The 24,313-nt window shown below is 53.3% G+C and overlaps 2 protein-coding genes across 4 annotated transcripts in view; one reads left to right on the top strand and one right to left on the bottom strand.

Moving 5' to 3' along the window:
- The first annotated feature begins 100 nt into the window (after window positions 1-100).
- On the top strand, window positions 101-16,378 carry Eif2d (eukaryotic translation initiation factor 2D). 2 transcript variants are annotated; one of them, XM_004862062.4, is made up of 15 exons: window positions 101-304; window positions 1,130-1,320; window positions 2,477-2,560; window positions 3,057-3,147; window positions 6,145-6,252; window positions 7,730-7,962; window positions 8,352-8,469; window positions 9,999-10,044; window positions 10,374-10,477; window positions 10,570-10,719; window positions 11,012-11,101; window positions 12,205-12,300; window positions 13,254-13,374; window positions 14,252-14,426; window positions 16,220-16,378. In XM_004862062.4, the coding sequence occupies exons 1-15, from the start codon at window positions 249-251 to the stop codon at window positions 16,285-16,287; spliced, it is 1,731 nt and encodes a 576-aa protein (XP_004862119.1). In that variant the 5' UTR covers window positions 101-248; the 3' UTR covers window positions 16,288-16,378. The 2 variants fall into 2 exon arrangements, with proteins under 2 accessions (XP_004862119.1, XP_021097894.1); XM_021242235.2 differs by lacking the exon at window positions 16,220-16,378 and adding an exon at window positions 15,721-15,862.
- A 2,200-nt stretch (window positions 16,379-18,578) lies between these two features.
- Rassf5 (Ras association domain family member 5) overlaps window positions 18,579-24,313 on the bottom strand; it is a 68,620-nt gene continuing 62,885 nt past the window's right edge. For both annotated transcript variants that reach the window (XM_004862064.4, XM_004862066.4), the window contains 4 exons: window positions 24,162-24,272; window positions 22,985-23,282; window positions 22,352-22,467; window positions 18,579-20,968 (listed from right to left, as the gene is read on the bottom strand). In XM_004862064.4, the coding sequence (XP_004862121.1) occupies window positions 20,816-20,968; window positions 22,352-22,467; window positions 22,985-23,282; window positions 24,162-24,272 (678 nt within the window). In that variant the 3' untranslated portion in view covers window positions 18,579-20,815. The remainder of the gene's footprint in view (window positions 20,969-22,351; window positions 22,468-22,984; window positions 23,283-24,161; window positions 24,273-24,313) is intronic.

Genomic DNA, 24,313 nt, shown 5'->3' with positions numbered 1-24,313 from the left:
GGATGGGCTGAGGCGCGGGCCCTGCTGCAGTCCTGAGCTCACCTCGCCACTAGGGGTGGCCGCGGCCTGCGCAGTGGCCACGGCCGCAAAGCTGCGCAGCCCGGGTTTCCAGCCGGCCACTTTTCGCTGCCGGACCCCCAACATGGCTGCCCCCAGGGCTGCGGGCCCGGGAGGCTCCCCGCCCTCGCCTTCCTGACGGTGCCTGGCTTCTGTGCGCTCCGGGCCTTCCCCGGGCTGTCCCAGCGGACATGTTCGCCAAGGCCTTTCGGGTCAAGTCCAACACGGCCATCAAGGGGTCGGACAGGTGAGGGAGACGAGGCGCTTCTGTACCCTCCGGCCCACGTCTGGATGGGCAGCGCAGCCGACTTGGGGCCGAGGCCTTGGGTACAGCGGGGAGGGACCCCGCGGAAAAGGGGAAGGGCATGAGTTAGGTCCCGGGCTATTGGATGTTCTGATGAAATTTAAAGAAAGGTAATTCAGCCCGCTTTTACTGGCCGCACACTGTGAAAGTGTTGTGGAGGGTTCGAAAATGAAGGAATACAAGGTCCCCGCCCTCAGACTTTAGAGCCCGTTGAGACAGATCGAATAGGGCCCTGAGAACGATAAAATTAGGAGAAAAATGATTCCTTGTGTTACGAGAATCAGCTGGAGTATGAGTTGGGAGGAAGAAGTGTATCTCATCAGACAGTGTCTCAAATACAGATACAATATGTTGTTGAGGATTTTGGAACCAGTGTTCTACATGTGACATTCTTGGTGCTGTGGTATAGCTCTTTAATCACAAGCTGACAAATTTGCCAAGCATATTTGAGAAAGAAGTGGATCTGAATGCCAGACATGAAGTCAAGAAGGCAGGGTTGGGTGTCCTATGTCAGGCAAACTTTGCTCACTGGACCTTAGTTTTCCAGTCCCTAAAATGGAAAGACAGACCCAGGATGGTGTGAAAATAGAGGAGACAAAGGATGAGAAAGAGAACAAGATTTTGGAGGAGTGTATGAGAACAGGGCCTCCGAAACCAGGCAATCTTTCCGTGGCCTTTTCAATTTTATAACAAGCCCTCCCTTCCAAATTCTCAGTATTTGTTAAAATGTGTCCAGTAGCATTCATGGCCCCAGTGTGCTTTCTGCAGGAGAAAGCTTCGAGCTGATGTGACAGCTGCTTTCACCACCCTTGGGACAGATCAGGTCAATGAGTTAATACCTGGAAAGGAGGAGCTCAGCATTGTCAAGTTGTACACTCACAAAGGGGACTCAGTGACTGTGTACGCAAGTGCTGGCAACCCCATCCTGTTTGAACTGGAGAAAAATCTGTATCCTACAGGTATGGAAACACAGCGCAAATGCCATAACTACAGTCCTTGCCTCATACTGCTTCTCTGTTTCTTCCATTCACCTGCCCCCATAGATCTTCCAAGACCACCCCTAAGGATCTTTGCAGACCTAGAATTTCTACAGTTATGTCTTCCAAAACGAGAAACTGCTATAGGAAAGATACACACACACACACACACACACACACACACACACACACACAGAAAGACTGGTGTTTACAAAGGGAAGTTCTGAGAAAGAAGAGTTTACAGTGGGTTCACTAGAGCAGAAGTCTTGGAAAGGATGGAGTTTCAGGGTATGTAAAATATGTTCCTTAAGATTTTCCTAAAACAGTGAAGAGAGATACGGTGCTAGGAGAACAGCTAGAGCTATCTACCTAATGGTCTTCCTGATGCCTTCATTAGGATGTCTCTCAGAGATTTATTCTTTGGCTCTGCCTGTTTCTCTAGAATTCTTTTTCTTTGTCCCAGATTTCAGAGACCCAAGGTCTTCTTATCTCTTTGCCGTAGCTGCTGACACCTACGCTGTTACGTGGGATTTTTCTCCCTTCAAGGTTCGCTGCAGCAGTACAGTAGTCTCCCTAGGCCACGCCTCTTCCCCCACTTCTCTGCTGGGCCAGACCCTTTGTAAATGAAGCTTTTTCTGCTCATCACTATGGAAATGGGAAATAAAATGATAAATATGAGAAAGTTTCAAAATGCCTTACAGGCTGGCTCCATGTTTTTAAGTCACTTGATTCTGAGGTTCTAAATGAAACCCTTGTTGGTTTTCTGCTCCTCCTTGAATCCTGTGTGGCCATTTATTTCTCCTGCGATCCAGGTGGAGCAATAGGTGCCCTCAAATCCCAAGTGACACAGTTCCTTGAGTCTGCTTTCCTCATGAGTGACGCCTTTGTGGGCCTTTCCTCCAAGCCTTCTCTCTAGCTTTGACAGCCGCCCCCACCCTCGCACTGGGGATTTGAACTCAGGGCCTGAAGAGCATGGGAGGCAAGTGCTCTACTACCAAGCTACATCTCTAGCCCTTTCTCCACCTTTGAGTTGAGTTTCTTTTCTGTCTTCTAATTAAAGTGACCAGTGTCAGGCTTTGGCAGTTCTCTGGTACACTGGCTCTTTGGTAATGAGTGTTTTCTATGTCTCTTTGTACAGTGTACACACTATGGTCCTATCCAGATCTTCTGCCGACCTTCACAACATGGCCCCTGGTCCTGGAAAAACTGGTAGGGGGAGCAGGTAAGAGGATTTTCCTATATTCTAGCTATTGCCTGAGATCTGCTTAGTGAAGACCAACTCGTCTAGTAAAATTTGCCCATTTCCTGTGTTCATATGGTTTACAGCGCAGTTTTTCCCACGAACGCACGCTTGTGTGTGTCTTACCCATCTCACTTGGCTGAGTTCTCTGGGCCTTTTGGACTCTGTTGTAAGCCTTATATAAGATGAGTGATATGAAAGGACTTTGTGGACTGCCATCAACTGTACTGTAAGTCACAAAGCTGAATTTAGGAAACCAGCACAAGATAGAGCACGGTGTAGAACACTCAGCTGTGCTTTCATTTGACCACTAGACCCCAGAAGGAGAGCTGATATTCAAGTTGCTGTTTAAAATTTTCCTTGTGAATAACATAGCTGATTCCTACTAAATGTTTCTTGGTCCAGTCAATAAATAAATGATGAAATAAAAAGTGGAATAAGATGGATCCAAAAGTTGTGACGCTTTTGTCTGCTGCAGATTTGATGCTGCCAGGACTCGTGGTGCCCCCTGCTGGCCTGCCCCGGGTACAGAAGGGCGACCTCTGTGCCGTTGCGCTGGTGGGGAACAGGTACTGTGACAGGAGCTGTGCCGTTTGGGGAGAAACATAGGTAAAAGGGAGGCAGCGGGAAATGGCAACTTCCAAAGCACATGGACAAAGTATTGAAAGAAAAAACAGGTCCCTCTGGAAGAAGCAGACGGTGGATGTTGGGGAAGATGGCAGTGAGCTTGTGGAGTGTTTGTGTCTGGGCAGAGGGTCCCGTGGCTGCTGCTTTTTTTCTCGTCTCACTGTGTAGCCCAGGCTGGCCTTGAACTTGCTGCATAGCCCAGGCTGACCTTGGACTAATGATCTGCATCCTATCCTGAGTGCCGAGATTACAGGTGTGTGCTAGGATATCCAGCTGGCTGCTGCTTTTTAAAAGATTTAAATAATTTTAAGCCTGCCATGACAGTGCACACCTGTAATCCAAGCGCCCTAGGAGGCTGAGGCAGAAGGAAAATTCAAATCCAGCCTGGGCAATTTAGGGACCTAGTGAGGCCCTGTCTCAAAATTTAAAAAGGGCGGGGGGTAGAGATGTAGCTCAGTGTGAAAGGCCCTGGGTTCAGTTCCCAGTGCTGCCAAAAAAAAATTTTTTTTTTTTGAGATTTACAGAAGACTAACATAGTACACAGTTCTGATGTGTTCCTTCCCCAGCCCTCTCTAATGGTGACATCTTACGTAATCACGGTGTTGTCACAGCTCAGGTTTAATGTTGGGACAGGTCCCCAGTTTTCCCACTCATGTCTCTTTTTTTTCCATTCAAGGGTCCCTTCTAGGATACCACATTGTGTTTAGCTGTCATATTTTCTAGCCTCCTTCTATCTGTGACATTCTCTTGGTCTTTCTTTGTCTGTTCTCACCTTCATACTTTTTTTCCATCATGCACATTATCATCTTCAACTTTTAATTATTTTTAATACCTTTATTGAGGTATAATTTACATACCATGAAATTTACCTGATTTAGATGTACAATTGAATGACTTTTAGTGTATTTACAGTTATTCAACTGTCAACTTGCTGCTGCTTTTTAAAAATAAATTAGGAAGGAATTTTATGAACAATTCTGAAAATTAAAAGCCCTGGTGCCCAACAGTCGTCTTCTCAAAGAAACTATTTTTTTCATGTGTGTCCTTCCTCCCGTTCTTCAATGCAGATATGCATATTTGTATAAAAATATATGATTTGGGGTATACGTGTTTAAAATACAAAGAAACTACAGTGTGTATATGTTGCTTTTTCCCTTACTATAGTGTGGACGTGTTCCACACCACACATACTGGAAGATCTGCCAGACCTTTTACTTGATGTGTGGTTGTGTTTTGGCTCTTACCCTGGAGGACAGTGAGGTTGCCTGTAATTTGTGTTTATTACAGACAGTATCTTCTTGATGAGTCTAGAAGCCCCAGTGCTGTTCATTTGTGTCATCCTAACGGATGAAGAATTACATTTCATTATCTCCTTCATTGTTTCTTTGAGAGAGGAGGAGAGATTATAGGCAAGAGAGAGGTCTGTGTTTAAAGTGGTTTTTTGTGGGGTTTTTTTGCTTGTTTGTTTTTGTTTTTGTTTTTGGTGGTACTGGGGATCAAACCCAAGGCCTTTGCACTGAGCTACATCCCCAGCCCCTTTTTATTTTAAGATAGGATCCCGTTAAGTCACTAAATTGCCCAAGCTGGGCTTCAATTTTTGATCCTCTTGACTCAGCCTCCATTGGACATGTGCCACCATGCCTAATTTAAAGATCTTATTTTTGTTTGTTTGTTTTTGGTACCGGGGATCGAACTCAGGACCTTGCACTTGTGAGCCAGGTGTCGGAACCACTGAGCTAAATTCCCAGCCCAAAGATCTTATTTTTGCTACTCATTTTCCTTGAACTTTTTGGAATCACACGCAGAATTCTTTCTTGTTTACCTGTAGCGGAAAATCAAGTTGAAAAGAATGGTATGTTGTTAATTTTCCCTCTAATATTCTGTCTAGCTACATGCATGGATATTTGGCTTGCACAATTTAGCATCAGAAAGTATATGGGGAGGGGCCGGGGATTTAGCTCAGTGGTGCCGCCTGCCTCGAAAGCGCAGGGTCCCAAGTTCAATCCCCGGTACCAAAAAAAAGAAAGTATATGGGGATGGGCTTAGGGATAGTTCATGGTGGGGATGGGTGAACAAGGAGATCTGTTAAAAATGCAAGTCACGTTCAAGACTGGTGTTCCCGAGCCATTCACCTTTTTGGGGATAGAGGAAAAAGTCCTCTCTTAATAACCAGGAAAGAAGCCAAATTCAAAGTTTTTGTCACAGGAACTGGCCCTATTATAGACACAGGAAGTGGACCCGGCACATTCAGTAAAATAAATTTTCAGTTCAGGTGCTGGCAGCTCTTGAGTCTGCTCCCTTGGACCCAGGATAATGAACCCTCCTGTCACCCAGCGGTCTCCTGTCCTCACAGGCAATGTGTTGAGTAACACCAGGGTGACAGAAATTTCTCACTGGACTTTGGGAGTTTTTGTACTTAGCGGAAATGTGGTTGTTTTGGATATGCCAGCATCGACCCATTCTTAGATGTGTAGCTTCAGAGTGAGCCCTGCTTATAAAGAGCCGACTCAAAATAACCTCTTGCTGGCTCCCCTGTTTATCAGTTCTCTTTCTTATGCCTCTTCTAGCCTGATTTGTGTCATGCGAAGTGCCTCCCTCTGAAGTCCCTTATAGAATGATGGCTATGGTTTCTTACAGTTTTGAAGTGAAAGGAAGGGAAGTTTCCCTATCCTTACAAGTTATGCCTGGGTTAAATTGCTAATTGGAATAGAATGAAGGCAGTAATTATGTCAGAGGAGTTACTTGGAAGGGAACGTTTGGCCAAGGGATGTTTGAAAGTGTTATTTATAGGTCATTAGAGGAGCTGAGCTCTGTGATAGAAGGGGGTGCTCCAGACTGGTGACCATGGCGCGTTCCCACATGGGAAGGAGGAATGACAGCCTGAACGTGCGCCCCAGTGGGCTTTCCCTGAGCCTGGTCTCTGGCCTGCTTCTTCCTAGGGCCCCCGTAGCGATCGGAGTGGCTGCCATGTCCACCGCTGAGATGCTGGCTGCAGGCCTGAAGGGAAGGGGCTTCTCGCTGCTCCACACATACCAGGACCACCTGTGGTGGGTACCGTGTTTCTTCCTCTTCGGGGAGCACAGGCCCAGGGTTCCAAAGGGCAAGTTTTGGGCCCAGCCTTAGGCACTTTGCCTACCCCAGACTTCGTTTCCTTGCCAGCTGTGGGGAAAATATTTATATTTTTTCCAGTTCAGGCAAGAAATTAGCAAGAACTTTGATGATTTTCTAGGTGAGAGTTCTCTAGGCCTGGGAGACATTTGGGGTTGATGGTCCTCATTTTTAAAATAACCCTGGTCAGCCGGGCCTTACCTGCCACGCACATCAGGCATCCTCTGGCCCTGTGACAGTGGCTCCGAATCGAAATCAGCAGGATGGGTCCTTGGACGCCAGGATGACTGATGACCTCCATGCTGTTCAGGTCTCAGATCACCTCTGCATTGCGGAAGTTAGCACATTCCTCCGTAACAGTTGCTTTCCAGAGCTGCATTCTATCCAGTTCACTTTCAGCTTGTTTTCTTGACATTTTCCCGAAACAGTCCTAGCGTAGCGAGTGGTCTTTTCACCCAGTGTGTGGCCTGTTGGAATGAACTCACCCTTGCCTCTGCCTGCTTTTATCGGAATCCTGAGGGCAGACGGCTGACTCCCAGCACCTGGACTCCAGTCCCTGTAAGGTGCAATCAGGGCCATGCCTTCAGCAGCTGCCTCAACCCCTTACCCCTGCTGTAGAAAATACTGTTAACCACCTGTCGGAGTAGCCAAAACAGACGCTTTGGGCTCACGATTACGGACCCTAACAACCTTACTGCAGCTGCCAGTTAAAACTTGGTTTGATCCACACAGTCCTGGCTAAGATAGCGCTTTTCACCTCTGCGTGCTCAGCTCTGTGACACCACTGTGTCCCTAAGGTTGAGGAACAAACCGTGGTACTCTCAGCCCTGCAAATTAGACGGCGTTTGATTTAACACAGCAGCTTGAGAGTGTATTTGCAATCTTTTTTGTAAGTACTGGGGATTGAACCAAGGACCTTTTGCATCCCCAGCCCTCTTTAGAGTTTGTATCTTGAGACAGAGTCTTGCTAAGTCACTGAGTTGACCAGGCTGAACTTAAATTTGTGACCCTCCTCCCTCAGCCTCCCAGAGTGTGCACCCCCGCACCTGACTTTTCATTTGCCATCTTTATCTTGTTTAATTCAAAGCTCTTTTTCTTTTTCCTCATACAAAGGGAGTACTTTTAGGGGGTTGTGTTTAACTGCTTTTCCTTTAATTTTCGCTTGTCTCAGGATATCTATTAACAATAAAGTTATTCCCTTGGGTTGGAGAGGAAGCAAGAATTTTTCTCCCATTTCAGAGGTGAGGGAACTGAGGCAGGGAACTCTTCTGGGCCCTGAACTGAATTGAAATGGAGTTGAACTGAGAGAGCACAGGCTCTCATTCCTGCCTTGGCTCTTGCCGGCTCCGAGTCCTGGTGACCTCCATGGGTGGGAACGGGCTGTGGCCCCCTGGTGTGTGATGGGACATTTTCCAGGCAATCCGGGGACAAGTCCTCTCCACCGGCCATTGCTCCACCGGTGCTGGATGCCACAGACGTCAGTGAAGAGAAGGTGCGGGGAGACATGAGGGCCCTGGCCCTGCAGGGAGAGGTGGAGGGGAACGGGGAGCCCCATCGGCTGCATGGGGAGAGGCCCCTCCCAGATGCCTCAGAGGACGGCAGCACCGGGGACCCGAGCCAAGACCTGGCGGACAGCAAGTCGCTTCAAGGTATGGCTGGAGTTGGAGGCCCATCCCCTCCTCTCTGCCCAGCAGGGCACTGAAGGTCTGAGGGAGTGGGTGAGTCCCCATTTCTGGTGGGGGTGGTGCGGCGGCCTGTGGCATCCTTCTCCACAAGTTAGGTCTCACTGGGTGCCAGGCTCCCCCGATACTGGGTGTCTTCTGGTCTGCCTTCTCTGGGCGAATGCTCCTGGCTTGGGGGCACTTTGTGGCTTGACCCCCTTCTCTGGGTCGACCTCTGTAAAGGCTCAGTGTTCATGGGTCTGGGAGCTTTGGTTTCTGGGAGTCCGGTCTGTTCAGAGCAGAGGAGTGGAGTGGGATAGAGCTGGGGGAGGCATCGTGTGCCCCGCAGCAGGATGGCTTCCGGTCTGTTCCCGCAGAGCAAATGGATGACCTGTTACAGCAGTGCTTCCTGCATGCGCTGAAGTGCCGGGTCAGAAAGGCCGACCTCCCTTTACTCACGAGCACGTTCCTGGGCAGCCACATGTTCTCCTGCTGGTAGGGAAGGCACTGCTGTGGGCTGGAGGCCGGGATGGGTCTCAGGCTTGATCCTGGTGGGGACCAGGACAGGACAGTGGGGACTGGCTGAGGGCTGTGCTGTGAGGAGAGCAGAGGGAGGTTGATCTGCAAGTAAGCTTGGTTCTGGGCGTTAGCAGCTGCCATTTGAGCCCTGAGAGGATGCTGAGGAGACGGGAGGTTGATACTCCCAGGTTCTCCGAGGGCGGCCCCTGCTGCGGCAGCTCTCCCTGCACAGGCTCGGTCTCTGGGCACCTCTGTTGGGAGGTTTCTGATGTTCCGCCCCTCGAGCTTGTGAAGTGTAGGAGAGACAGACCGGGTCGTATCGGGAGGAAGCGGGGAGGCCCCCAGCCCACCGGAACATAAGCCACCAGGAGAGGCAGGGCTGCCAGTGGATGGAGCCTCCACTGGAGCACAGAGCTGTGGGAGCTCAGCTAAGGCAGCTTGCAGCTGGGTGCTGGGTTTCTGGTACTCAGAGGATTGCCGTCACAGGTCCACGGCTGAGCTTCATACGCACTCTTCCCATGCATTCAGGTCAGGAGACTTGCTCTTAATTTTGCCCCTAGATTGAACTTCTTGCTTTCTGAGACTGGCTGTTTCTCTAGCAGTTTCTTCTCTTCTCGTTTGCCTGTGGGCTTCATTAAGGCACTTGTGAGGGAGACCCTGGAGTAGTGTGTGGTAGTGTCCATGGTCATTGGTCCTGACCTTGCTGGCTTGCAGGTGACGGGAAAGGGTCCTAGGGTATTGCTAAGACAGACATGAGCGTGGAGTGGGTTCAAAAAAGGCTCCCTGAGAATCCTGCTGTGACTGGGTGCATGTTTGGAGAGCTGTGAATTCTGGGAGGGGGGAAAGATGACAACTTTCATCAAGAAACCTCTACTCAAAACCTAATTGCTGTAGGCAGGGCTCAGCGGACTTTTTCTGCAAAGAGCCAAAGAGTACATATTTGAGGTTTTGGAGGCCAGAGGGTCTGTTACAACTATTCACACTGGCCAGTGTGAGCACAGGCACCAGAGTAAAGGGTTTAGCTCAGGTGGGGCAGGGTGCAGTGGGCCAACCCCTGCTCTGGGCTGGTGTCCACAGTGGGAACTTGCTGTTGGAAAGTGGGACGTCTAAGGCCACAGAAGGTTTTCTGGTTTAAGAGAAACCTAAAACAGTATCTAGTGCAGTAGCCGATAGCCACATATGCCCAATTCAGTTTAAATTAACCAAAAGTAAATAAAACTTAAAGTGCAAGCTCTTGAGCACCACAGGTACATCTTGAGTGCTTAATGGGCACATGGGTGGCAGGTAGCACAGACAGAGCTGTTCCGTCTGCACAGAGAGCTTGTTGGAGGCCACTGGCTCAGAGTGTCCCACAGCCCACATCCTTCTCCGACGCCACCCGCAGGAAGAGAGCTCTGGAGCGGACATGGGGGAGGAAGGCTGAGGACAAACGCCTCCTCTTTGAGGCAGGCAGGTCCCACCCCACTGCTTGGTTGGCTTAACTTGCCTTTTCTGTCTGCCATCAGCCCTGAAGGACAGCAGCTGGACATAAAGAAGTCGAGCTATAAAAAGGTGAGCAGGTGTCATCTCTGCTTCCACATGTGGAGAGCTGTGTATGCGTATGGCGGGCAGACATTGGGGACACCCGTCTGCAGGCGCAGGCTGGAGTGAAGTCTCCTGACTGGAGTATAAGGGGGATAAAGAAACTCCCCGGGCTGGCGCACTCTGCGCAGTTCACCTCTGGCAGCCCCCTGCTCCCGACCTGAGGGTGGGGCTTCCCAGTTCCCAGGGGAGGAAGGCAGGGATCACCTTCCAACCTCCGCGCCAGCCTCCCAGCCTGGCGCTTCCGGAGGCTCTGTGTGCGTGGAGTCAGTGAGGCCCCTGCCCGGCCCTCTCCCCAGCTCTCTAAGTTCCTGCAGCACATGCAGCAGGAGGAGATTGTGCAGGTGAAGGAGCTGAGCAGAGGGGTGGAGAGCATTGTGGCTGTGGACTGGAAGCATCCGAGGTGAGTGCAGGGCCTGGTCTCGGGAGCTCAGCGTGGGGACGCTGGGACACTGGTGTAAGACATGCTTTTCCTTCCCTCCTGCTGGGTTTTAGGATCGCATCTTTCATCATCCCTGAGCCCTCCCCGAACCCCCAGACTGTGCAGGAGGGTAGCAGAGAACAGCCCTATCACCCTCCAGATGTAAGAGCCTTCTACTGTGTCCCCACCAGCATGAGCCTGCTCTTCCGGGAGTCTGGGCACAGGTGAGCCTTGGCCCGCAGCCCCCTCTGCCTGTTTGGTGCCCGGCTGCGTGTCCCCCCAGCCCAGCTGGTGTTCTTCTGTGACTGGCAAACCTGCTCTGCCCCATCCCTTCTTCTCGAACCGCCCTCAGGCCTCCTTCCCAGTCCTACACCTGCCCACCTCAGTCAGCAAGGGGGAAGAGAACAGAGGTCAAAAGCCAGGGAGAGAGCACTGCTGAGCAGAGGGGAGTCTGCGTATTTGCAGTCTGTCCCTTGGCACAGCCGGAACCAAACCCAGGTACCTCTCGTCTCCTAGGAAGGGGTCCACTCTTGAGGCCAGTGAGGTCCGAGCGACCATCATTGACTACATCAAGAAAAACGACCTGGTGGATGCCAACAACAAGAAGTGAGTGGGTGCGAACCGGTCTGTCATTAGGTCTTCATCCTTAGCAGGACAGATGCACCTGGGGAGGTGGTCTGGGGACAAGAACGAACAGTCTCAGCATCTGAGGAGCGCACAAGACCGTTGCCTCCGAGCCGAGGGCTGAGGACATCTAGTTAGCGCCTGGGGTGTTCAGATCCGGTGCTGTCAGCACTGCCTGTGGACTGAGCTCACAGTGCTGTGCACATAGCCACCACTGGTCCTCACTGCAGGGGTGGCTCGGCATTACTCTCTCACTGAGGGACATAGATAGTGCACTACCAGAGAGCCTACCCTCCCCTTTTTCACCCAAAAGACAACCTCACGGTGATCATGGTGGTGCACGTCAGTGATCCCAGCATTCTGGAGTTGCAAGTTCAAGGCCAGCCTGAACTATATAGTGAGACCTTATCTCAAAAAAGCAACAAAAAAGACATTCTCATGGTCAAAAAGTTGAGCCTCTTCAGTCTAATTTAATGCTCTCATTTAACATTTAAATTGATTTATTTTGTGCTGCTGGGGATGGAACCGAGCAGGGCTTTACACGTGCTAGACAAGTGCTTCACCGCTGAGCTACACCCCAGCCCTAAATGTTTTTTTTTTTTTGGTACCAGGGATCAAACTTGGGTCCTTGTGCTTGCAGGGCAAGCAACGGAACCACTGAGCTAAATCCCCGGCCCTCCCCAGCCCTAAATGATTATTGCAACTGTATAGACGTATGGGGTACTGGGTGATAATTCAGTGCCCGTGCACTGTCTGATGGCCAGATCGCGGCAGTCACCATTGATATCCCTCGCCTTCCTTGCTAGCTCACGAAGGAATTAAGCCTAGAAAGCTGCGCCGCATGGTTTGTAGCGGAGCTGAGCCACGCACTCTGGTCTTCTGATTTGTCCCATCCCACGTACCCGCACCCCTGCCTCCCCCCAGGAGTGTGTGTGCCCCTCCCGGGGGGCACCTGCCTGACAAACTCCAGCCCCTGAGTCCGATCCTGAATGACTGTAAAGGACACAGAAGAGATGAACCCCGAGTCCCCTCATGGGCAGAAGGCTCCAGACTCGGATTTCTGTACTGCTTCTTCTTCCCTTCAGCCTAGTGAAATTGGATCCCGTCCTCTGTGACTGCATCCTGGAGAGAAATGAGCAGCACACGGTCCTGAAGCTTCCATGGGACAGTCTCCTGAGCAGGTAACAGGGATTGGCAATCTTTCTCCAACACTGTCCCCTCCCCTTAACGTCCGTCACCTTAAACTTCCAAATCATCTCAGTCATGGCCCGTAACTCCTTCCTGTGACTTCTACCACAGGCTTGAGTAATTCTGATGGAAAGTTCTTTGGGACAGGACTCGCAAGGAAGAAAGGAAAGGAAAATTAATAAAAAAACAAGATCTCCAACAAGAGAAGCAAAAAGGGCTAGGAATTATCTTAATGTTTTCAAGGGAAAGGTTCTTAAGGCTGTTTTTCCACAGAACCAGAACTGAAAATAATTTATGCCAAGGGTCAGCAAACTACAGCTCATGGGCCAAATCTGGCCTGCCCCGTTTTCATTTAAAAAAGTTTTGTTGGAACACATCCATACCCACTTATGTGCTGTCGTGAGTGCTTTGTCCCAGAGAGGCAGGACTGAGTAGTTTGCCACAGTCTGGATGGCCTGTGAGACCCAAAATGTTTACCATCTGGCTCTTCATAGAAAAAGTCTGTCAACCCTCATGTGTAGGATACCTGGAGAAAATCTGGTCAGGTAAAAGGTAGAAATTCCTTGCGGTAAAGGTGCCCTAAGAAAGATGTATTACGGAAATATGCCAGCAATGTGAAGCAGCACTGGAGGCAAGAAGCCAGAAAGGGGTGCTCTTGAGATGGGTCAGAACTCCCACAGTGGCCTGGATGAAGTCTAAAGTCCAGGCCAGCGGACAGTTTCCAGGGGCCAAGTCCCTGAGGCAGCAGATTTCATCCTTGGCTGCACCTGGGGAGCTGTCAGGACCCTCCCTCCGTCAGACGCTGATGCAGTGCGGATCTGGATGTGTCTCGCACGCAGCCCGGCTGCAGACCACTGGCCTATGCCATCCGCCTCCACCCAGCACCTGCTGCAGCAGAAGTGCTGTGGTTGACTTTACCAGTTATAACTCACAGCTCTCATTTCAGATGTTTTGAAAAATTGCAACCTGCCTATCAAGTGACCTTTCCTGGACAAGAGCCCATTGTGAAGAAAGGGAAAATCTCTCCTATTGACATCACCCTAGCACAGAGGTCTTATAATAAAAAGGTAATTTAAAAAGATGCAGTGTTTGAGCATGGTGGTCTAGTGACCCTGTAAGTTCTGGTCTCCCTAACATGACAGGAGGTTTTTAGACAGGCTTCACACACTGCAGTGCTGTTTATGAAACGTGCTCTTGTGCCTGGCGGCACCCCATATGGACAGGTAGAGCTGAGCCCTTCCTCATCCTAGAGGGTGGGTGCCTGGAAACTTGCTAAAGCCCATTTGTAAAAGTAAAGATTTTATTTTTTTCTTACGGCATTATAGGCCTTGGCTCTTATGCATTCTATTACCTCTTGGGCCTTGCTCAGTGAAAATAACTTGTTAAAAACTTGCTGAAGGAACCGAGTGTGTTTAGCTTGGCAACACAGAGTTGTAGGGAACAAATTACATCCGACCTCAAAAATGTGGAAAGCTGGCTTCTACAAGAGGAGTGCTCTTTATTTTGTACGCCCGGAGAAGACAGACAGGGTGATTGGTAGAAATCCTAAGGGTCAAGGTAGAGAACTTGCTAGTAGTGTGTGGTTATGAGTGTGGGCTTTGGAATCAGACCTGGGTTCAAATGCAGCCTTTCCCTCGATGGGGCTGTAGGAGAATCCAGATTGACCATGAGCTGGTAACTGTTAAAGCTGACGGTGGGGCCCATGGGGGTTCCTTACTATCCTGCTTTTATTTAGGTTTTATATTCTCCATGATTTAAAAAAACTTAAGACATTACATAGAACCATTTTAGAAGGTAAAATAAGCTATTTGGACAAAGGGGACGTAGGGATGGTGAACCATCAGGAAGCATGGAGGAGGGGAGGCTGGGGAGGCCGGGGAGGCCCCTGCAAGGAGGCTGTGTGCCTGGTACCCCCGTCAGTCTGCTGTCCCCATTGTCCCCCAGGTGACTGTGGTCAGAAACTTGGAGGCCTATGGTCTAGACCCAAGCTCGGTGGCCTCCATCCTCCAGAAGCGGTGCCAGGCCAGCACCTCGGTCACTGCTGTGCCCGGAGTCAAGGACGGCCTGCAGGTGCAGATCCAGGGGAACCAGATCCACCACTTGGGCCAGCTGCTGCTTGGTGAGCATCCCTGAGCGCCGCACTGGGCAGGCGCTGCGGGCTTCCTTCACAGTGCCCGAGTGTCCATACTCGCAGGCACTCTGACCCACAGCGTGAAAGGGACACGCAGCCCGCAGTGCCTGGGCTTGGAGTCTGAATTTCGATCCTGTCCTAGGCCAGCGCATGCTGGATGATAGATACTCTTCCCCTGCTGGGCCGGCACAGCTCCTAGTCAGCCCCAGGATCCCAAGGGTAAACGAGAGTGCCGTTCCCGAGTTGTGACATGCAGAGGCTTAGGGTGTTACCTGTGTTTCCAGCTTGTAGTGTTTTCAGCTGACAGTGGGTTTATCAGGACGTAGCCCCATCATAAAACAAGAAGCACCTGTGTATGGGACACACACACACACACACACACACACACACACACACGCACGCACGCACGCACGCACGCACACACACACACACACGCAGCTTTTAGCAGCTTGCAGAGATGGAACCTGGTCCCGTGGCCCCTCCTCTCCAGCACACACACTGTTAGTTTTCTCCCCGCTCCTCTCATTTTATGAAGCACCTGCTGAATCCCCAAATGGTGTAGGCACTTGCTGAGCTTTTGGCAGGCGTCTCCACAGTCAGGATGAAGCTGCAGAACTATTACCTGTTTTGCAGATGAGGAAACTGCAGCCCAGAACGGTTCAGTACTTTGCCCTGAGCTCTCTTGACTTCCTTTTTTTTTGGCAGTATTGGGGCTTGAACCCAGAACCTCTGCACTGAGCAGCCCTTTGCTTTTAGTTTTTATTTTGGGACAGGGTTTCGATAAATTACTAAGTTGTCTTGCCTGGCCGAGAACTTACAGTCCTGCCTCGGCCTCCCAGAGGGCTGGCATCACAGGCACGCCGTCATAACTGGCTCACCTGACCTTGAAAGCTGTCTGGGGGCTCCCTTCCTTCCTTCCTTCTCCTCACTCCAGTGGCCCAGCCTCCGTTCCACACTGCCCAGGTCAGCCTGACTCAGCCTCCGTCCCGGGAGGAATTCTGTGCCGCACCCATGCTTTCAGCATAAACTCCTGAGCTCCGCACATAGGACCCCCACCCGAGCCCGGTCTCTCCCTTCCCGGCCGGCCTCAGCCCTGGCAGCCTCCTGCCTTTCCCCACAGACCGGGCCTGCCCTTTGCCTGCTTCTCCCAAGCAGAAAGCACCTGTGCCTCGCTGGCCCTCCCACAGCTGAGGGTGCCTGCCGCCAGCCGGTTGGTCCAGCTCAGGGCTCACGTCCCATGTCCCTAAGGGGGCGCTTCCTGTTGTGCTTATGTTCTGCTTAGTGTCTGCAGCCTGGCTGATTTCTTCTAACGACTGAGCCCCCAGTAGAGGCAGCCCCTCGAGGCAGAGACCTTGCCTTCATGCTCATCCCATCCTCAGGGCCTGGCACATAGTAAATGCTCAATAAAGTTATGGCCTATGGCAGCACCTGGCAGTCGAGCCCTTTGTGTGAAGGACCGTGGGAGGTGCTGAGAAGAATCACACAGTTCAGCACAGACACAAACACATGCACGCTCTCTTGAGAAACTAAGCGCCCGTCCCAGTCCCCCTGGGAGGCCGATAGCTAGCCCGAGCTGTGGTGAGTGCCCGTCCCAGGGGCTTGAGCGCTCAGTGTTGGGGTCGTGGGATCAGCACCTTGGCGGCAGGGAGGGCCTGGGGCAGAGAGGGTGTGGTTATTGGGCCCTGGGCCAGGCCAAGGGGCGATGCTGAGCTGGGGGGGGCGGGCGAGGGCAGGCGGAGGGAGGGCCGAGCACTGAGCATCGTGCACCTTCTGGATTGCAGAAGAGTACGGGCTCCCTCGGAAACACATCCAAGGCCTGGAGAAGGCGCCCAAGCCCGTCAAGAAGTGACTGCTCTCAGGGGAAGTCCAGGCTCTGGGCTGCTAATTTATATGAGCATTTTCTGCTTTTGCAAATAAAAAATATAACCCTTTACCAGAAATTTTTATTGCAATCTAAATCTGATTCCGCCTTCTTTCCATCACTTAACAAACACATTGTACTAACTTTTTTTGGTACCGGGGATCGAACTCGGGTCCTTGCGTTTATGAAGCAGGCAGCGAAACCACTGAGCAAAATCCCTGGCCCTGTACTAACTTTAAAGTCAGCGGCATTTTAAGTCGACAGAAGAGGCCTGGCCCTGGGCCTTTTCCACTCCCGTGGTTTTGGTAGCTCAGTCCCTGGCCCTTTCCCCGTGCCCTGGCCCTGGCCCTTCCTGGCTTTAAAGCCCCTCTCCAGTTACTGTGTGGCCCCCGCTCATCTGTCCCTACTATCTACTTACCCTTCTCGCCCAGAACACTCCCTGCACCTCAGCCTCAGTCCTAAAGAAGACAGAGCCCCACTGTCTGTGTCACCAGTCGAGGTGACAGAGGCCTGGACTCTAAACTGCAGCAGAGCCTAGGCCAGAGCGACCCAGGCGGTAGGAGCAGGCGGAACTCAGGGCCGGCATGACCGAGACTGTTCCCTGACGAGCGCTCTGCTGTGCTCCTGAGGTGCTAACCGTGTTGCGGTGAAGTCTTAGCCCACAGATGTCTTCTCCAGTCCCGACCTTCCAGCCTGGCGTTCATGGAGAGGTCTTCGGCTGGTCTTCAGAGGGCTGGGAATGCTGCCCAGGGAATTCCATGGCCCTCTCCCGAGAAGGAACCGTGCGGCTGTCGGTTTCCCACGGGCCCGCTGGGCCAGAGCCAGATGTTCGGCAGCATCGCTTCCCTTCCCAGATCTCGGCCGTCAGTTCCGTGACCAGCGCCCTCCCTGTGCTGCATTAGTGACAGCTGTGCCGAATCCCGTCACATCCTTGGAATTTTACCACCAAGAAACAATTACACTTCCTTATGCTGCCTGTTTTCCTTTCTCGCTTTCCTTTTTCTAAAAACTGACACAAAGGCTTGAAATATCCACAAATTGCCCATCCGAAGCTTGGAAGGGAGAAAGGGAATCAGCACTAAGGTGTGTGTGGTGCCTCCTGCCTTTTCGCTGGTGAGTAACCTGTCACTCTCCCTGCCGCATGCGCACAGGGAACCAGGGTAGGATTTCTAGAAATTGACCCCAAACAGGGTCCTGGTGCAACAAGGCCTGTGGATGGCCGGAGTCTGACGAAAGCTGGCCTGTCATGTGACTACAAATAACCAGCCATACTGCTCAAAGTTCCTTCACACCGTGACCAGTGTCAGTCTTGGAAGGAGTGGAGTCCGTTGTCTTGTTAATCCTGCTGAAGAGACCACGCCAGGAAGCGGCGGGGCGAGGTCCCATAGAGGAACTCCACTGTGAGCAAGTGCTGTTGAGACCTGTGCGTAGAGTGGTTTTTCCAGCCGTGGTGACACACGGACTGAGTCATCCTCCCTGTGCCCTGTGACTAGCGTGGAGACGTGTAAGAGGGCGGTGTACGGTTAGGCTGTGTAATGGGTTCATTTTTCTGTGTACTGAGCCAAATACTCGATCTCAAGACCAAACTCACAATGTCGAACTTACTAAACTCCTGCTGTAACAAAATGAGTTTCAGTGTAAAGCAGGAACCACTTCATTTCCACACTTGGTCAAAATCACTGAAAGACAGCGAGCGTCCTCTGGGAAGTGCAGGGCACCGCCTGTGGCAGATGTACACAGTAACTGGCTGCTTCTCAGGCTGCCTGGCAGAGGATAGGGTGCTCTCTCCTCAGGGCAGGCGGGCTGGGCAGGTGAGCCCTGGAGAGCGTGATGCGTGATCACAGAAGGCAGCAGGACTTCCGGGGTCAGCCATGTGGCATGTCAGCGTGTGCAGACGTGTTCCTCTGCTGCAGTCCTGGTCGCCTAATTCACCTTCCTCCTCCAGATGCAGTGGCCTTATGTTTTCGAGGACACGTCCAGAAATAGATGAGTGCCTTACCTCAGTCACCTGTCCTGGTGTCTAACCGTCCTCTCTCTGGCTCAGCACCTGCTTTGTCAGGGTTCCCTGTGCTCTGCAGCCCAGGGATGAGCCAGGCGGCTCCCTCCGGCCCACAGTGGACAGCTTTCCCACAAGCCTTTGCAGCTTCCATTTCTCCGCTCTCTGGCAAGAGCAAACCTGGCCCTGAAGAAGGGCGTGACTGTCCCTGTCCCCCGCCCGGACACCTCAGCTCCAGTTTTCATAAGATGGTAAAGTTCAAGGAAGACACTTCCATTGTGAATAATTTTTACAAGCTTTTATTTCTTTTTTTTAAACCCATATAAGAAAGACACTGAAAAAGAAAATAGTCTTAAAACCAACACACACTGAGCAACAGAACCATGGAAGGCACTACCAGCAGTTACCCCCACCTCCAGGAGGGGAGGAAGCTCTACACACACGTCCTGGAGGCGAAAACCTGAGCACAGGCCCAGGGGTTAACTGTGCTTTAAAGTCGGAATTTCCCCATAATTTTCTTCTGTCATAACCGTTATCTCTCTATATATAGCTATGTGCATCTGTATATATGTACATGATTTGCTTTCCTTCTCAAAAATAAAAGAGCCGTCCCGTCGAGGGAAGGTCTGAGCAGCATTCGCGGGGGTTGCAGCAGGAGCTGTGCCTTCTCCACGTCAGAGACATGCAGGACTGAGGAGGGCTCCCCACCCGCTGCCTTCACTACAGGGCGGGGAGAGGTAAGGCTGAGCGTGAGATGGGAGGTTCCAGGGCTTGGGCGTCCTAAGAAATCTGTGAGAGTTGCTAGCCCAGGTGGCAGCTGCAGCTCTGAAGAGTCTGTGTGATGGGGCGGGGGATTTAGCTCAGTGGTTTCGTCACCTGCTGCGCAAGCACAAGGACCCGAGTTCGATCCCCGGCACCAAAAAAAAAAAAGTTTGTGTGACAAGGGTTGGCACTCCTGTGGGGTCAGGGAGGGAACATCTGAGGGTACACGGAGGAGTGTGGGCTCAAGCTAGCCTGCGAGGGACTTGGGAAAGCAGAGGGCATCAAAGAAATGTCAGTCAGGGGCCGGATTAGTATGACAAGTCCCCTCCCTCTGCACTGCAGTGTCTGCAGTCCTGGCTACTTGCTGGAATTTCGGGCCAGTTTAAGTTTGAACATAAACAGAAGCAGTGCCAACGTTCAGAGTCAGGGAGCCACTGCCTGGCGAGAGCAAGCCAGCAGCAGAGCTCCAAGTGAACACGCCCTGCTCCTGTCTCTCTCTGAAAACAAAGGCACTGTGGTCAGCTGGGGGGTCAGGCCCACGCTCCCTGAGCCGGGGCCGTAGGCCAGCCGAGCTTTACCACAAACTCCGAGCTGGCCGAGTTGGAGGACCCCTCCGTAATCAAGGCTACTCCTTGGCCAGCACCTGGAGATGCCACAGTCCCAGAGGGCAGAGGGAAGCAGTGCTGGAGGCCAAGAGGGAAACCCAAGGCACCAGGCCCTGCTCTGCCCCCTTGCTAGGGGCTGGCCGGAGACAGCTCGAACGTTTCTCTGCAACACCTTTCGGCTTTCTCTTATGGTCTGGTTTTCCGACTCAGCAGGAGACTTTCGAAATGGTGAATGCTGGTCCCCTTGGGCAGAAACAGGAGGAGGACAACAGTACCAGTCTCAGGTCTGTAACTTCAAACAGCCGTTTAGGCACTCTTGGAGGCTGAGACAAGAGGATCTCAAGTTTCTAGCCCAGGCTGGGGCGCTGTTAACTTGGTGAGACACTGTCTCAAAACAAAACAACAAAAACAAAAGGCGAGGGACGTAGCTCAGTGTGAAGGCCCCAGGTTCGATCCCCAGAACTACAAAAAGCAAACAAAACCAAATAGCGGTTGACAGACACATGCAGGTGTACGCCTCTGGGTTTCCACGCACTCAGTCTCAGGTGATCAGGGCGGGGTGGGGGGGCTGCAGCTTCTCTGGGGACCGCAGAGCCGCCCCGAGCCCCGAGCCCCAGCCCCAGCATCCTGCTCAGTGACTGATCACCTCCCTCAGGCACCTTGGGACAATCTTACCAGCATTTCCCTGCCTCGGGGACTGAGCTCTGGCCTGCTGCAGCGTAAATAAATAAAAGTATTGCAAGGGGAAAATGAAAGAGAAAGTGAAGAAGGAGCAAAGCCAGAGAAAGAACACAGAGCTCTATAAAACCTTTCTTCTTTCCTTAGCTGGCTGGGGGGACAGGTTCCAGTTTGGTGAGCAGAGGCAGCCATTTGTTCTGGGAAAGGCTACAGATGGAGAGGACAACTCGGTTCACTCCGTACGGGTTCTGATCCTTCGTTGGCCGAGTCCGTGGGGGGCTCGGCGTGGGCGGTGGGCAGGAATGGAGCCCACGCAAACCCTCGTCCGTGGGAGGGGCTTTGTGTCGCATCTGGAGTTGCTGGGCAGGCACAAGTACACCCACCAGAGATGTCCTGAGAAAAAGTGTCTGTTCCCAAACAATAATGAATACCGAAAATAAGTCCACGCGCACCGGGAAGAGAGAAGTGGGACCCGTTACCCAGGTTTGCCCTGGGACTCTCGTAAGGCCTCCTCCAGTTTCTGTCTGAACTCGGTGTACTTATTCCGCACCTGTTGGAGTTTGTCCTGCTCTTCTTTTTCCAGGATTGTTAGGAAGTTCTGGAGCTCAGGGATGGAGAAGGCATCCCACTGCGGGGCAGGAGGGTTGGGAGGACAGAAGAGGGGACAGGTTAGAAGCTGGCCGACCTAGGGCCTTGCCGCCGCCTTCTTCCCACTGTCTGCATCAGGCGCTCACACACTGGGCTACTTCGTGGCGGGTGCACTGTCCGAAGCTTGGTTATACTCATCTGTCATACCAGCAATAAAAGCGCAGGTCCTGGCACCTCGTGACCAAGAGTTTCCAGCCCACGAGCCATATTTTTACTCTGAGAATTAATAGCAGTGGTGATCTTGGCAGCGACGCTGGACCCAGCCTAGCTTCCTGACAGGCAGGCCCTCCAGAGGCTGCTGGAGGACACCGGGCTGAGTCACCAGCTGGGTGACCTGGTCGCCCCACTTCCCCGCCTGGGCCGTTTTCTCCTCCACCTGAGGTCAGGGCACTGACCCCAGTGCGGGCAGAGCAGACGGGACAGCACTCCCTGGAGAGGCCAGGGCTCAGCCCCCTGGAGCAGGGGACCTGGCCTCCGAGCAGAACAAGTCCAACTGCCCTCCCGCAGACACAGGAACAGGGGCCTGCAGGGCCAGGCGTGGAGACCCCTGGGCTCTCTGAGACAGAAGGGAACCGTGATTTGGCGGGTTCAGTCCCCACTTGGACCAGGGAGGAACCGGAGTCCACAGAGGGAAGCTGGCATAACGTCAGCCAGGAGCTGGCGGTGCAGGAACCCCGGCCTCTGGGCCCCCAGGGTGGGCGCTCTCCCCAGGGCCAAACTCCTGTCCACGCAGACGGACACGGAGCTGCCCTGGTTGGGGTGGGGACAGAGCCCACCCGCCCAGACCCTGCACCTCTCCGGGCCCCACAACCACTCCTCACGCCCAGGCCTGCACTGAACAGTGCCACAGACACTGAGCCCGTCCCACTCTCCCGGCTCCCCGGAGACCCCACTCCCACCATCCCAGGCTGTGGGGAGCACCACCCTGGGTTCGCCCCACTGAGGCCACGGCCTAGACACTGCTGGCCCCCACCGAGGAAGTCAGCACGCAAAGAACAGAAGAGGGACGGGACGAAGGGCTCAAAACGACCTCACCCAGGGGAGCCCAGAGGAGGAGCTCGCTGGGCCTCAGCGTCCTGGGGCAAAACGCCTGGGCCCGAGCCCAGGAAGGCTCTCAGCCCTCTCCCCCGGAGTTGTCAGAAACAAACCCCGAGAAGCCCTCCTTTCCACAGGACTTGCCAGACACAGGCCCTGACTTGCTGGCCCTGGGGGGCTGACAGTCCTGGCTTAAACCCCGAGCCTCCCCAGCCCAGCTCTCCCGGAAGTCATCTGCTCTGCGCTGCTGCTGCGCTGCTCCCACCCCTGCCGGCAGCTAGGACAGCACCCATCGTCTCCCCCCCAGCGTCCTGAGGGCCAGACTCACCTCCACCTCTCCAGTTTCATTCTCCTTGAGCACGAAGCTGAGGACATCCGTGTCAGGGCCCGCGAGCAGGCGTAGGTAGAGGGGGCAGTCGGCAACAGAGAGCTTCTGGAAGAGCACTGTGAACAAGAGAGGCTGCTGCCCACACTGCGGGAGAAGGCGGGCCTGGCCAGGCGGGACACGGTCCTTTCGCCCAGTGAAATAGCCCTGGCGAGAAGACAGGACCTGCCCGCGTGCTCAGCGGGTGCCATCCCTGGGTGCCATCCCCAGCACCACTGAAACAAAGACAGGAAAGTGACCTTTATCGTGGGTGTCTGCTCAGTTTAAACTTGTTGCCAGTCATATAATCTCCCAGAAGATTAGAAGGGGTGGGCAGTTTCCCTCTCCTTACCCAGAGTGGGAAACAGAGGCCTGGGGGCGTTTTCCTGAACGTGAGTCAGGAGCAGAGAGAGCAGGCAGGAGCTGCTGAGCCCGGCGCAGGTCCACGCGGGGCTCTGCCACAGACCTGGCTGCCACAAGGATGGCGGCACCCCGGGGCACAGACGCCCACTCCTCCCACCCGGGGCGGCAGGGGATTCAGTGGTGGGCACGGGCAGAGCAGGAGAGGGGTTTCTGGTCCGGAGGTCTCTCTCATACCTTGTCCGTCCTTGTGTATCCGCTTGAAAAGTGCAAACTTCTGGGGATTGTCCACAACCATGAACTTCTTGAGCAGCCCCTGGATGACCTCACTGACGGTGGTGGTGCTGCTGATGTGCAGCTGCTTGATGGCATCGAGCGGCAGGTAGAAGGACGTCCGCTTGTCTGTGGTGGCGGCCAGGTTCACCTCTTTGATGGCGTCGTAGATGGACTGGGGCCGGATCCCAGCAGGCACTGTCACCGGCCGCCGAAGCTTCAAATGCACTTTGATGAAACCTGTGTAGGTGCCATCTTCGCTCTGCGAGGGGGAGGAGGTCACCTGGGGTCAGGGAGTCCACCCAGTGTGATCGTGTCAGGGCCCCATGCTAACAGAGCCACCCCAAGAAGCCCCACCTGTCTCCCCAAGATCCTTCCTGTCTGCTGACCTAGGGAGGCCCATGCGGGTGCAGACGCCTTCCTCCCCGAGGCCACAGGAGGCCCACAGCGTCCACAGAGGACTTGGAGGTGGCTGTGTTTTCCCTCCCGGGAGGCTCAGGCCTTAGGGCACCAAGAAGCAGTCGCCCATGGCCCTTTGTTGAGTTCCAGGCTGGCTCATATCTCCGAACCAGGGATGAACAGCAGAGCTCTGTGAGATGGTCCACAGAGGATCCACACCCCTTGAGACTGCGAGCCCCAAAGAGTCAGTTGCTCCCGGCCGACAGCAGGGGGCAAGGTTCCACCTCCCTCCCTCTGGCTGAGGCCTCCTCTGCGCCCAGAGCCAGAGCGGTCACTTCCCTCACCTGGGCTCTGCACAGTCTGAGGGGAAGGAAGAGGAGCTGCAGACTGCCCCGGTCAAGGGCTTCCTGGAGACCCCGCAATACCAGGCCCCCATCATTTTGTCATTTGGTTCCCACAACATCTCCGACACAGGGCTTGAATTCAGTTAATACTGAGATGCAGAGAGGTTTAAAAAGTTTCCCAAGTTGCAAGCAAAAAAAGCAGACGCAGGAGAGATTCGCTCTGGACCCTGTTCTGAAGCCCGTTCTGGTTCCCCAGAGCCCACAGAGGCCACGGACAGCCCAGGCTACCAGCCTTCCACAGCCCTAGAGGTCCTGCGGCCCCCGGAGAGGAGCGGGAGGCTCTAGGGAGTAGCGCGGACTCCAGAGAAGAGGGCAGAGCAGCCGCAAGCCCCACTCACCAGCTTCATGCTCAGGCAGTTCTTCTCGCGGCTGTTGTAGCTGTCAATCTTCTGCCTGACCTCCTGCAGCGTGGGCGGCCGCCGTGGCTCCTCCGCTGGCTTGCAGACATTCTGGAGCAGACACAGAAGGGAGGTGCTATACGGTGGTCCTC

This window comes from Heterocephalus glaber, unplaced genomic scaffold (genome assembly GCF_053883595.1).
Source record: "Heterocephalus glaber isolate CG9 unplaced genomic scaffold, H.glaber_assembly_v1.0 deba00001600, whole genome shotgun sequence".
NCBI lineage: Eukaryota > Metazoa > Chordata > Mammalia > Rodentia > Bathyergidae > Heterocephalus > Heterocephalus glaber.
Note: the sequence above shows the minus strand (reverse complement) of the source record. Positions and strands in the feature narration are given on the sequence as shown.

What these genes read in the sequence shown, in the direction of transcription:
- Eif2d (XM_004862062.4), top strand. Translation starts at nt 249, where the DNA reads ATGTTCGCCAAGGCCTTTCGGGTCAAGTCCAACACGGCCATCAAGGGG. An exon ending in ACATACCAGGACCACCTGTG is followed by an intron (nt 6,253 to 7,729) that starts GTGGGTACCGTG and finishes GACATTTTCCAG; the next exon opens with GCAATCCGGGGACAAGTCCT. An exon ending in AGAGGTCTTATAATAAAAAG is followed by an intron (nt 13,375 to 14,251) that starts GTAATTTAAAAA and finishes ATTGTCCCCCAG; the next exon opens with GTGACTGTGGTCAGAAACTT.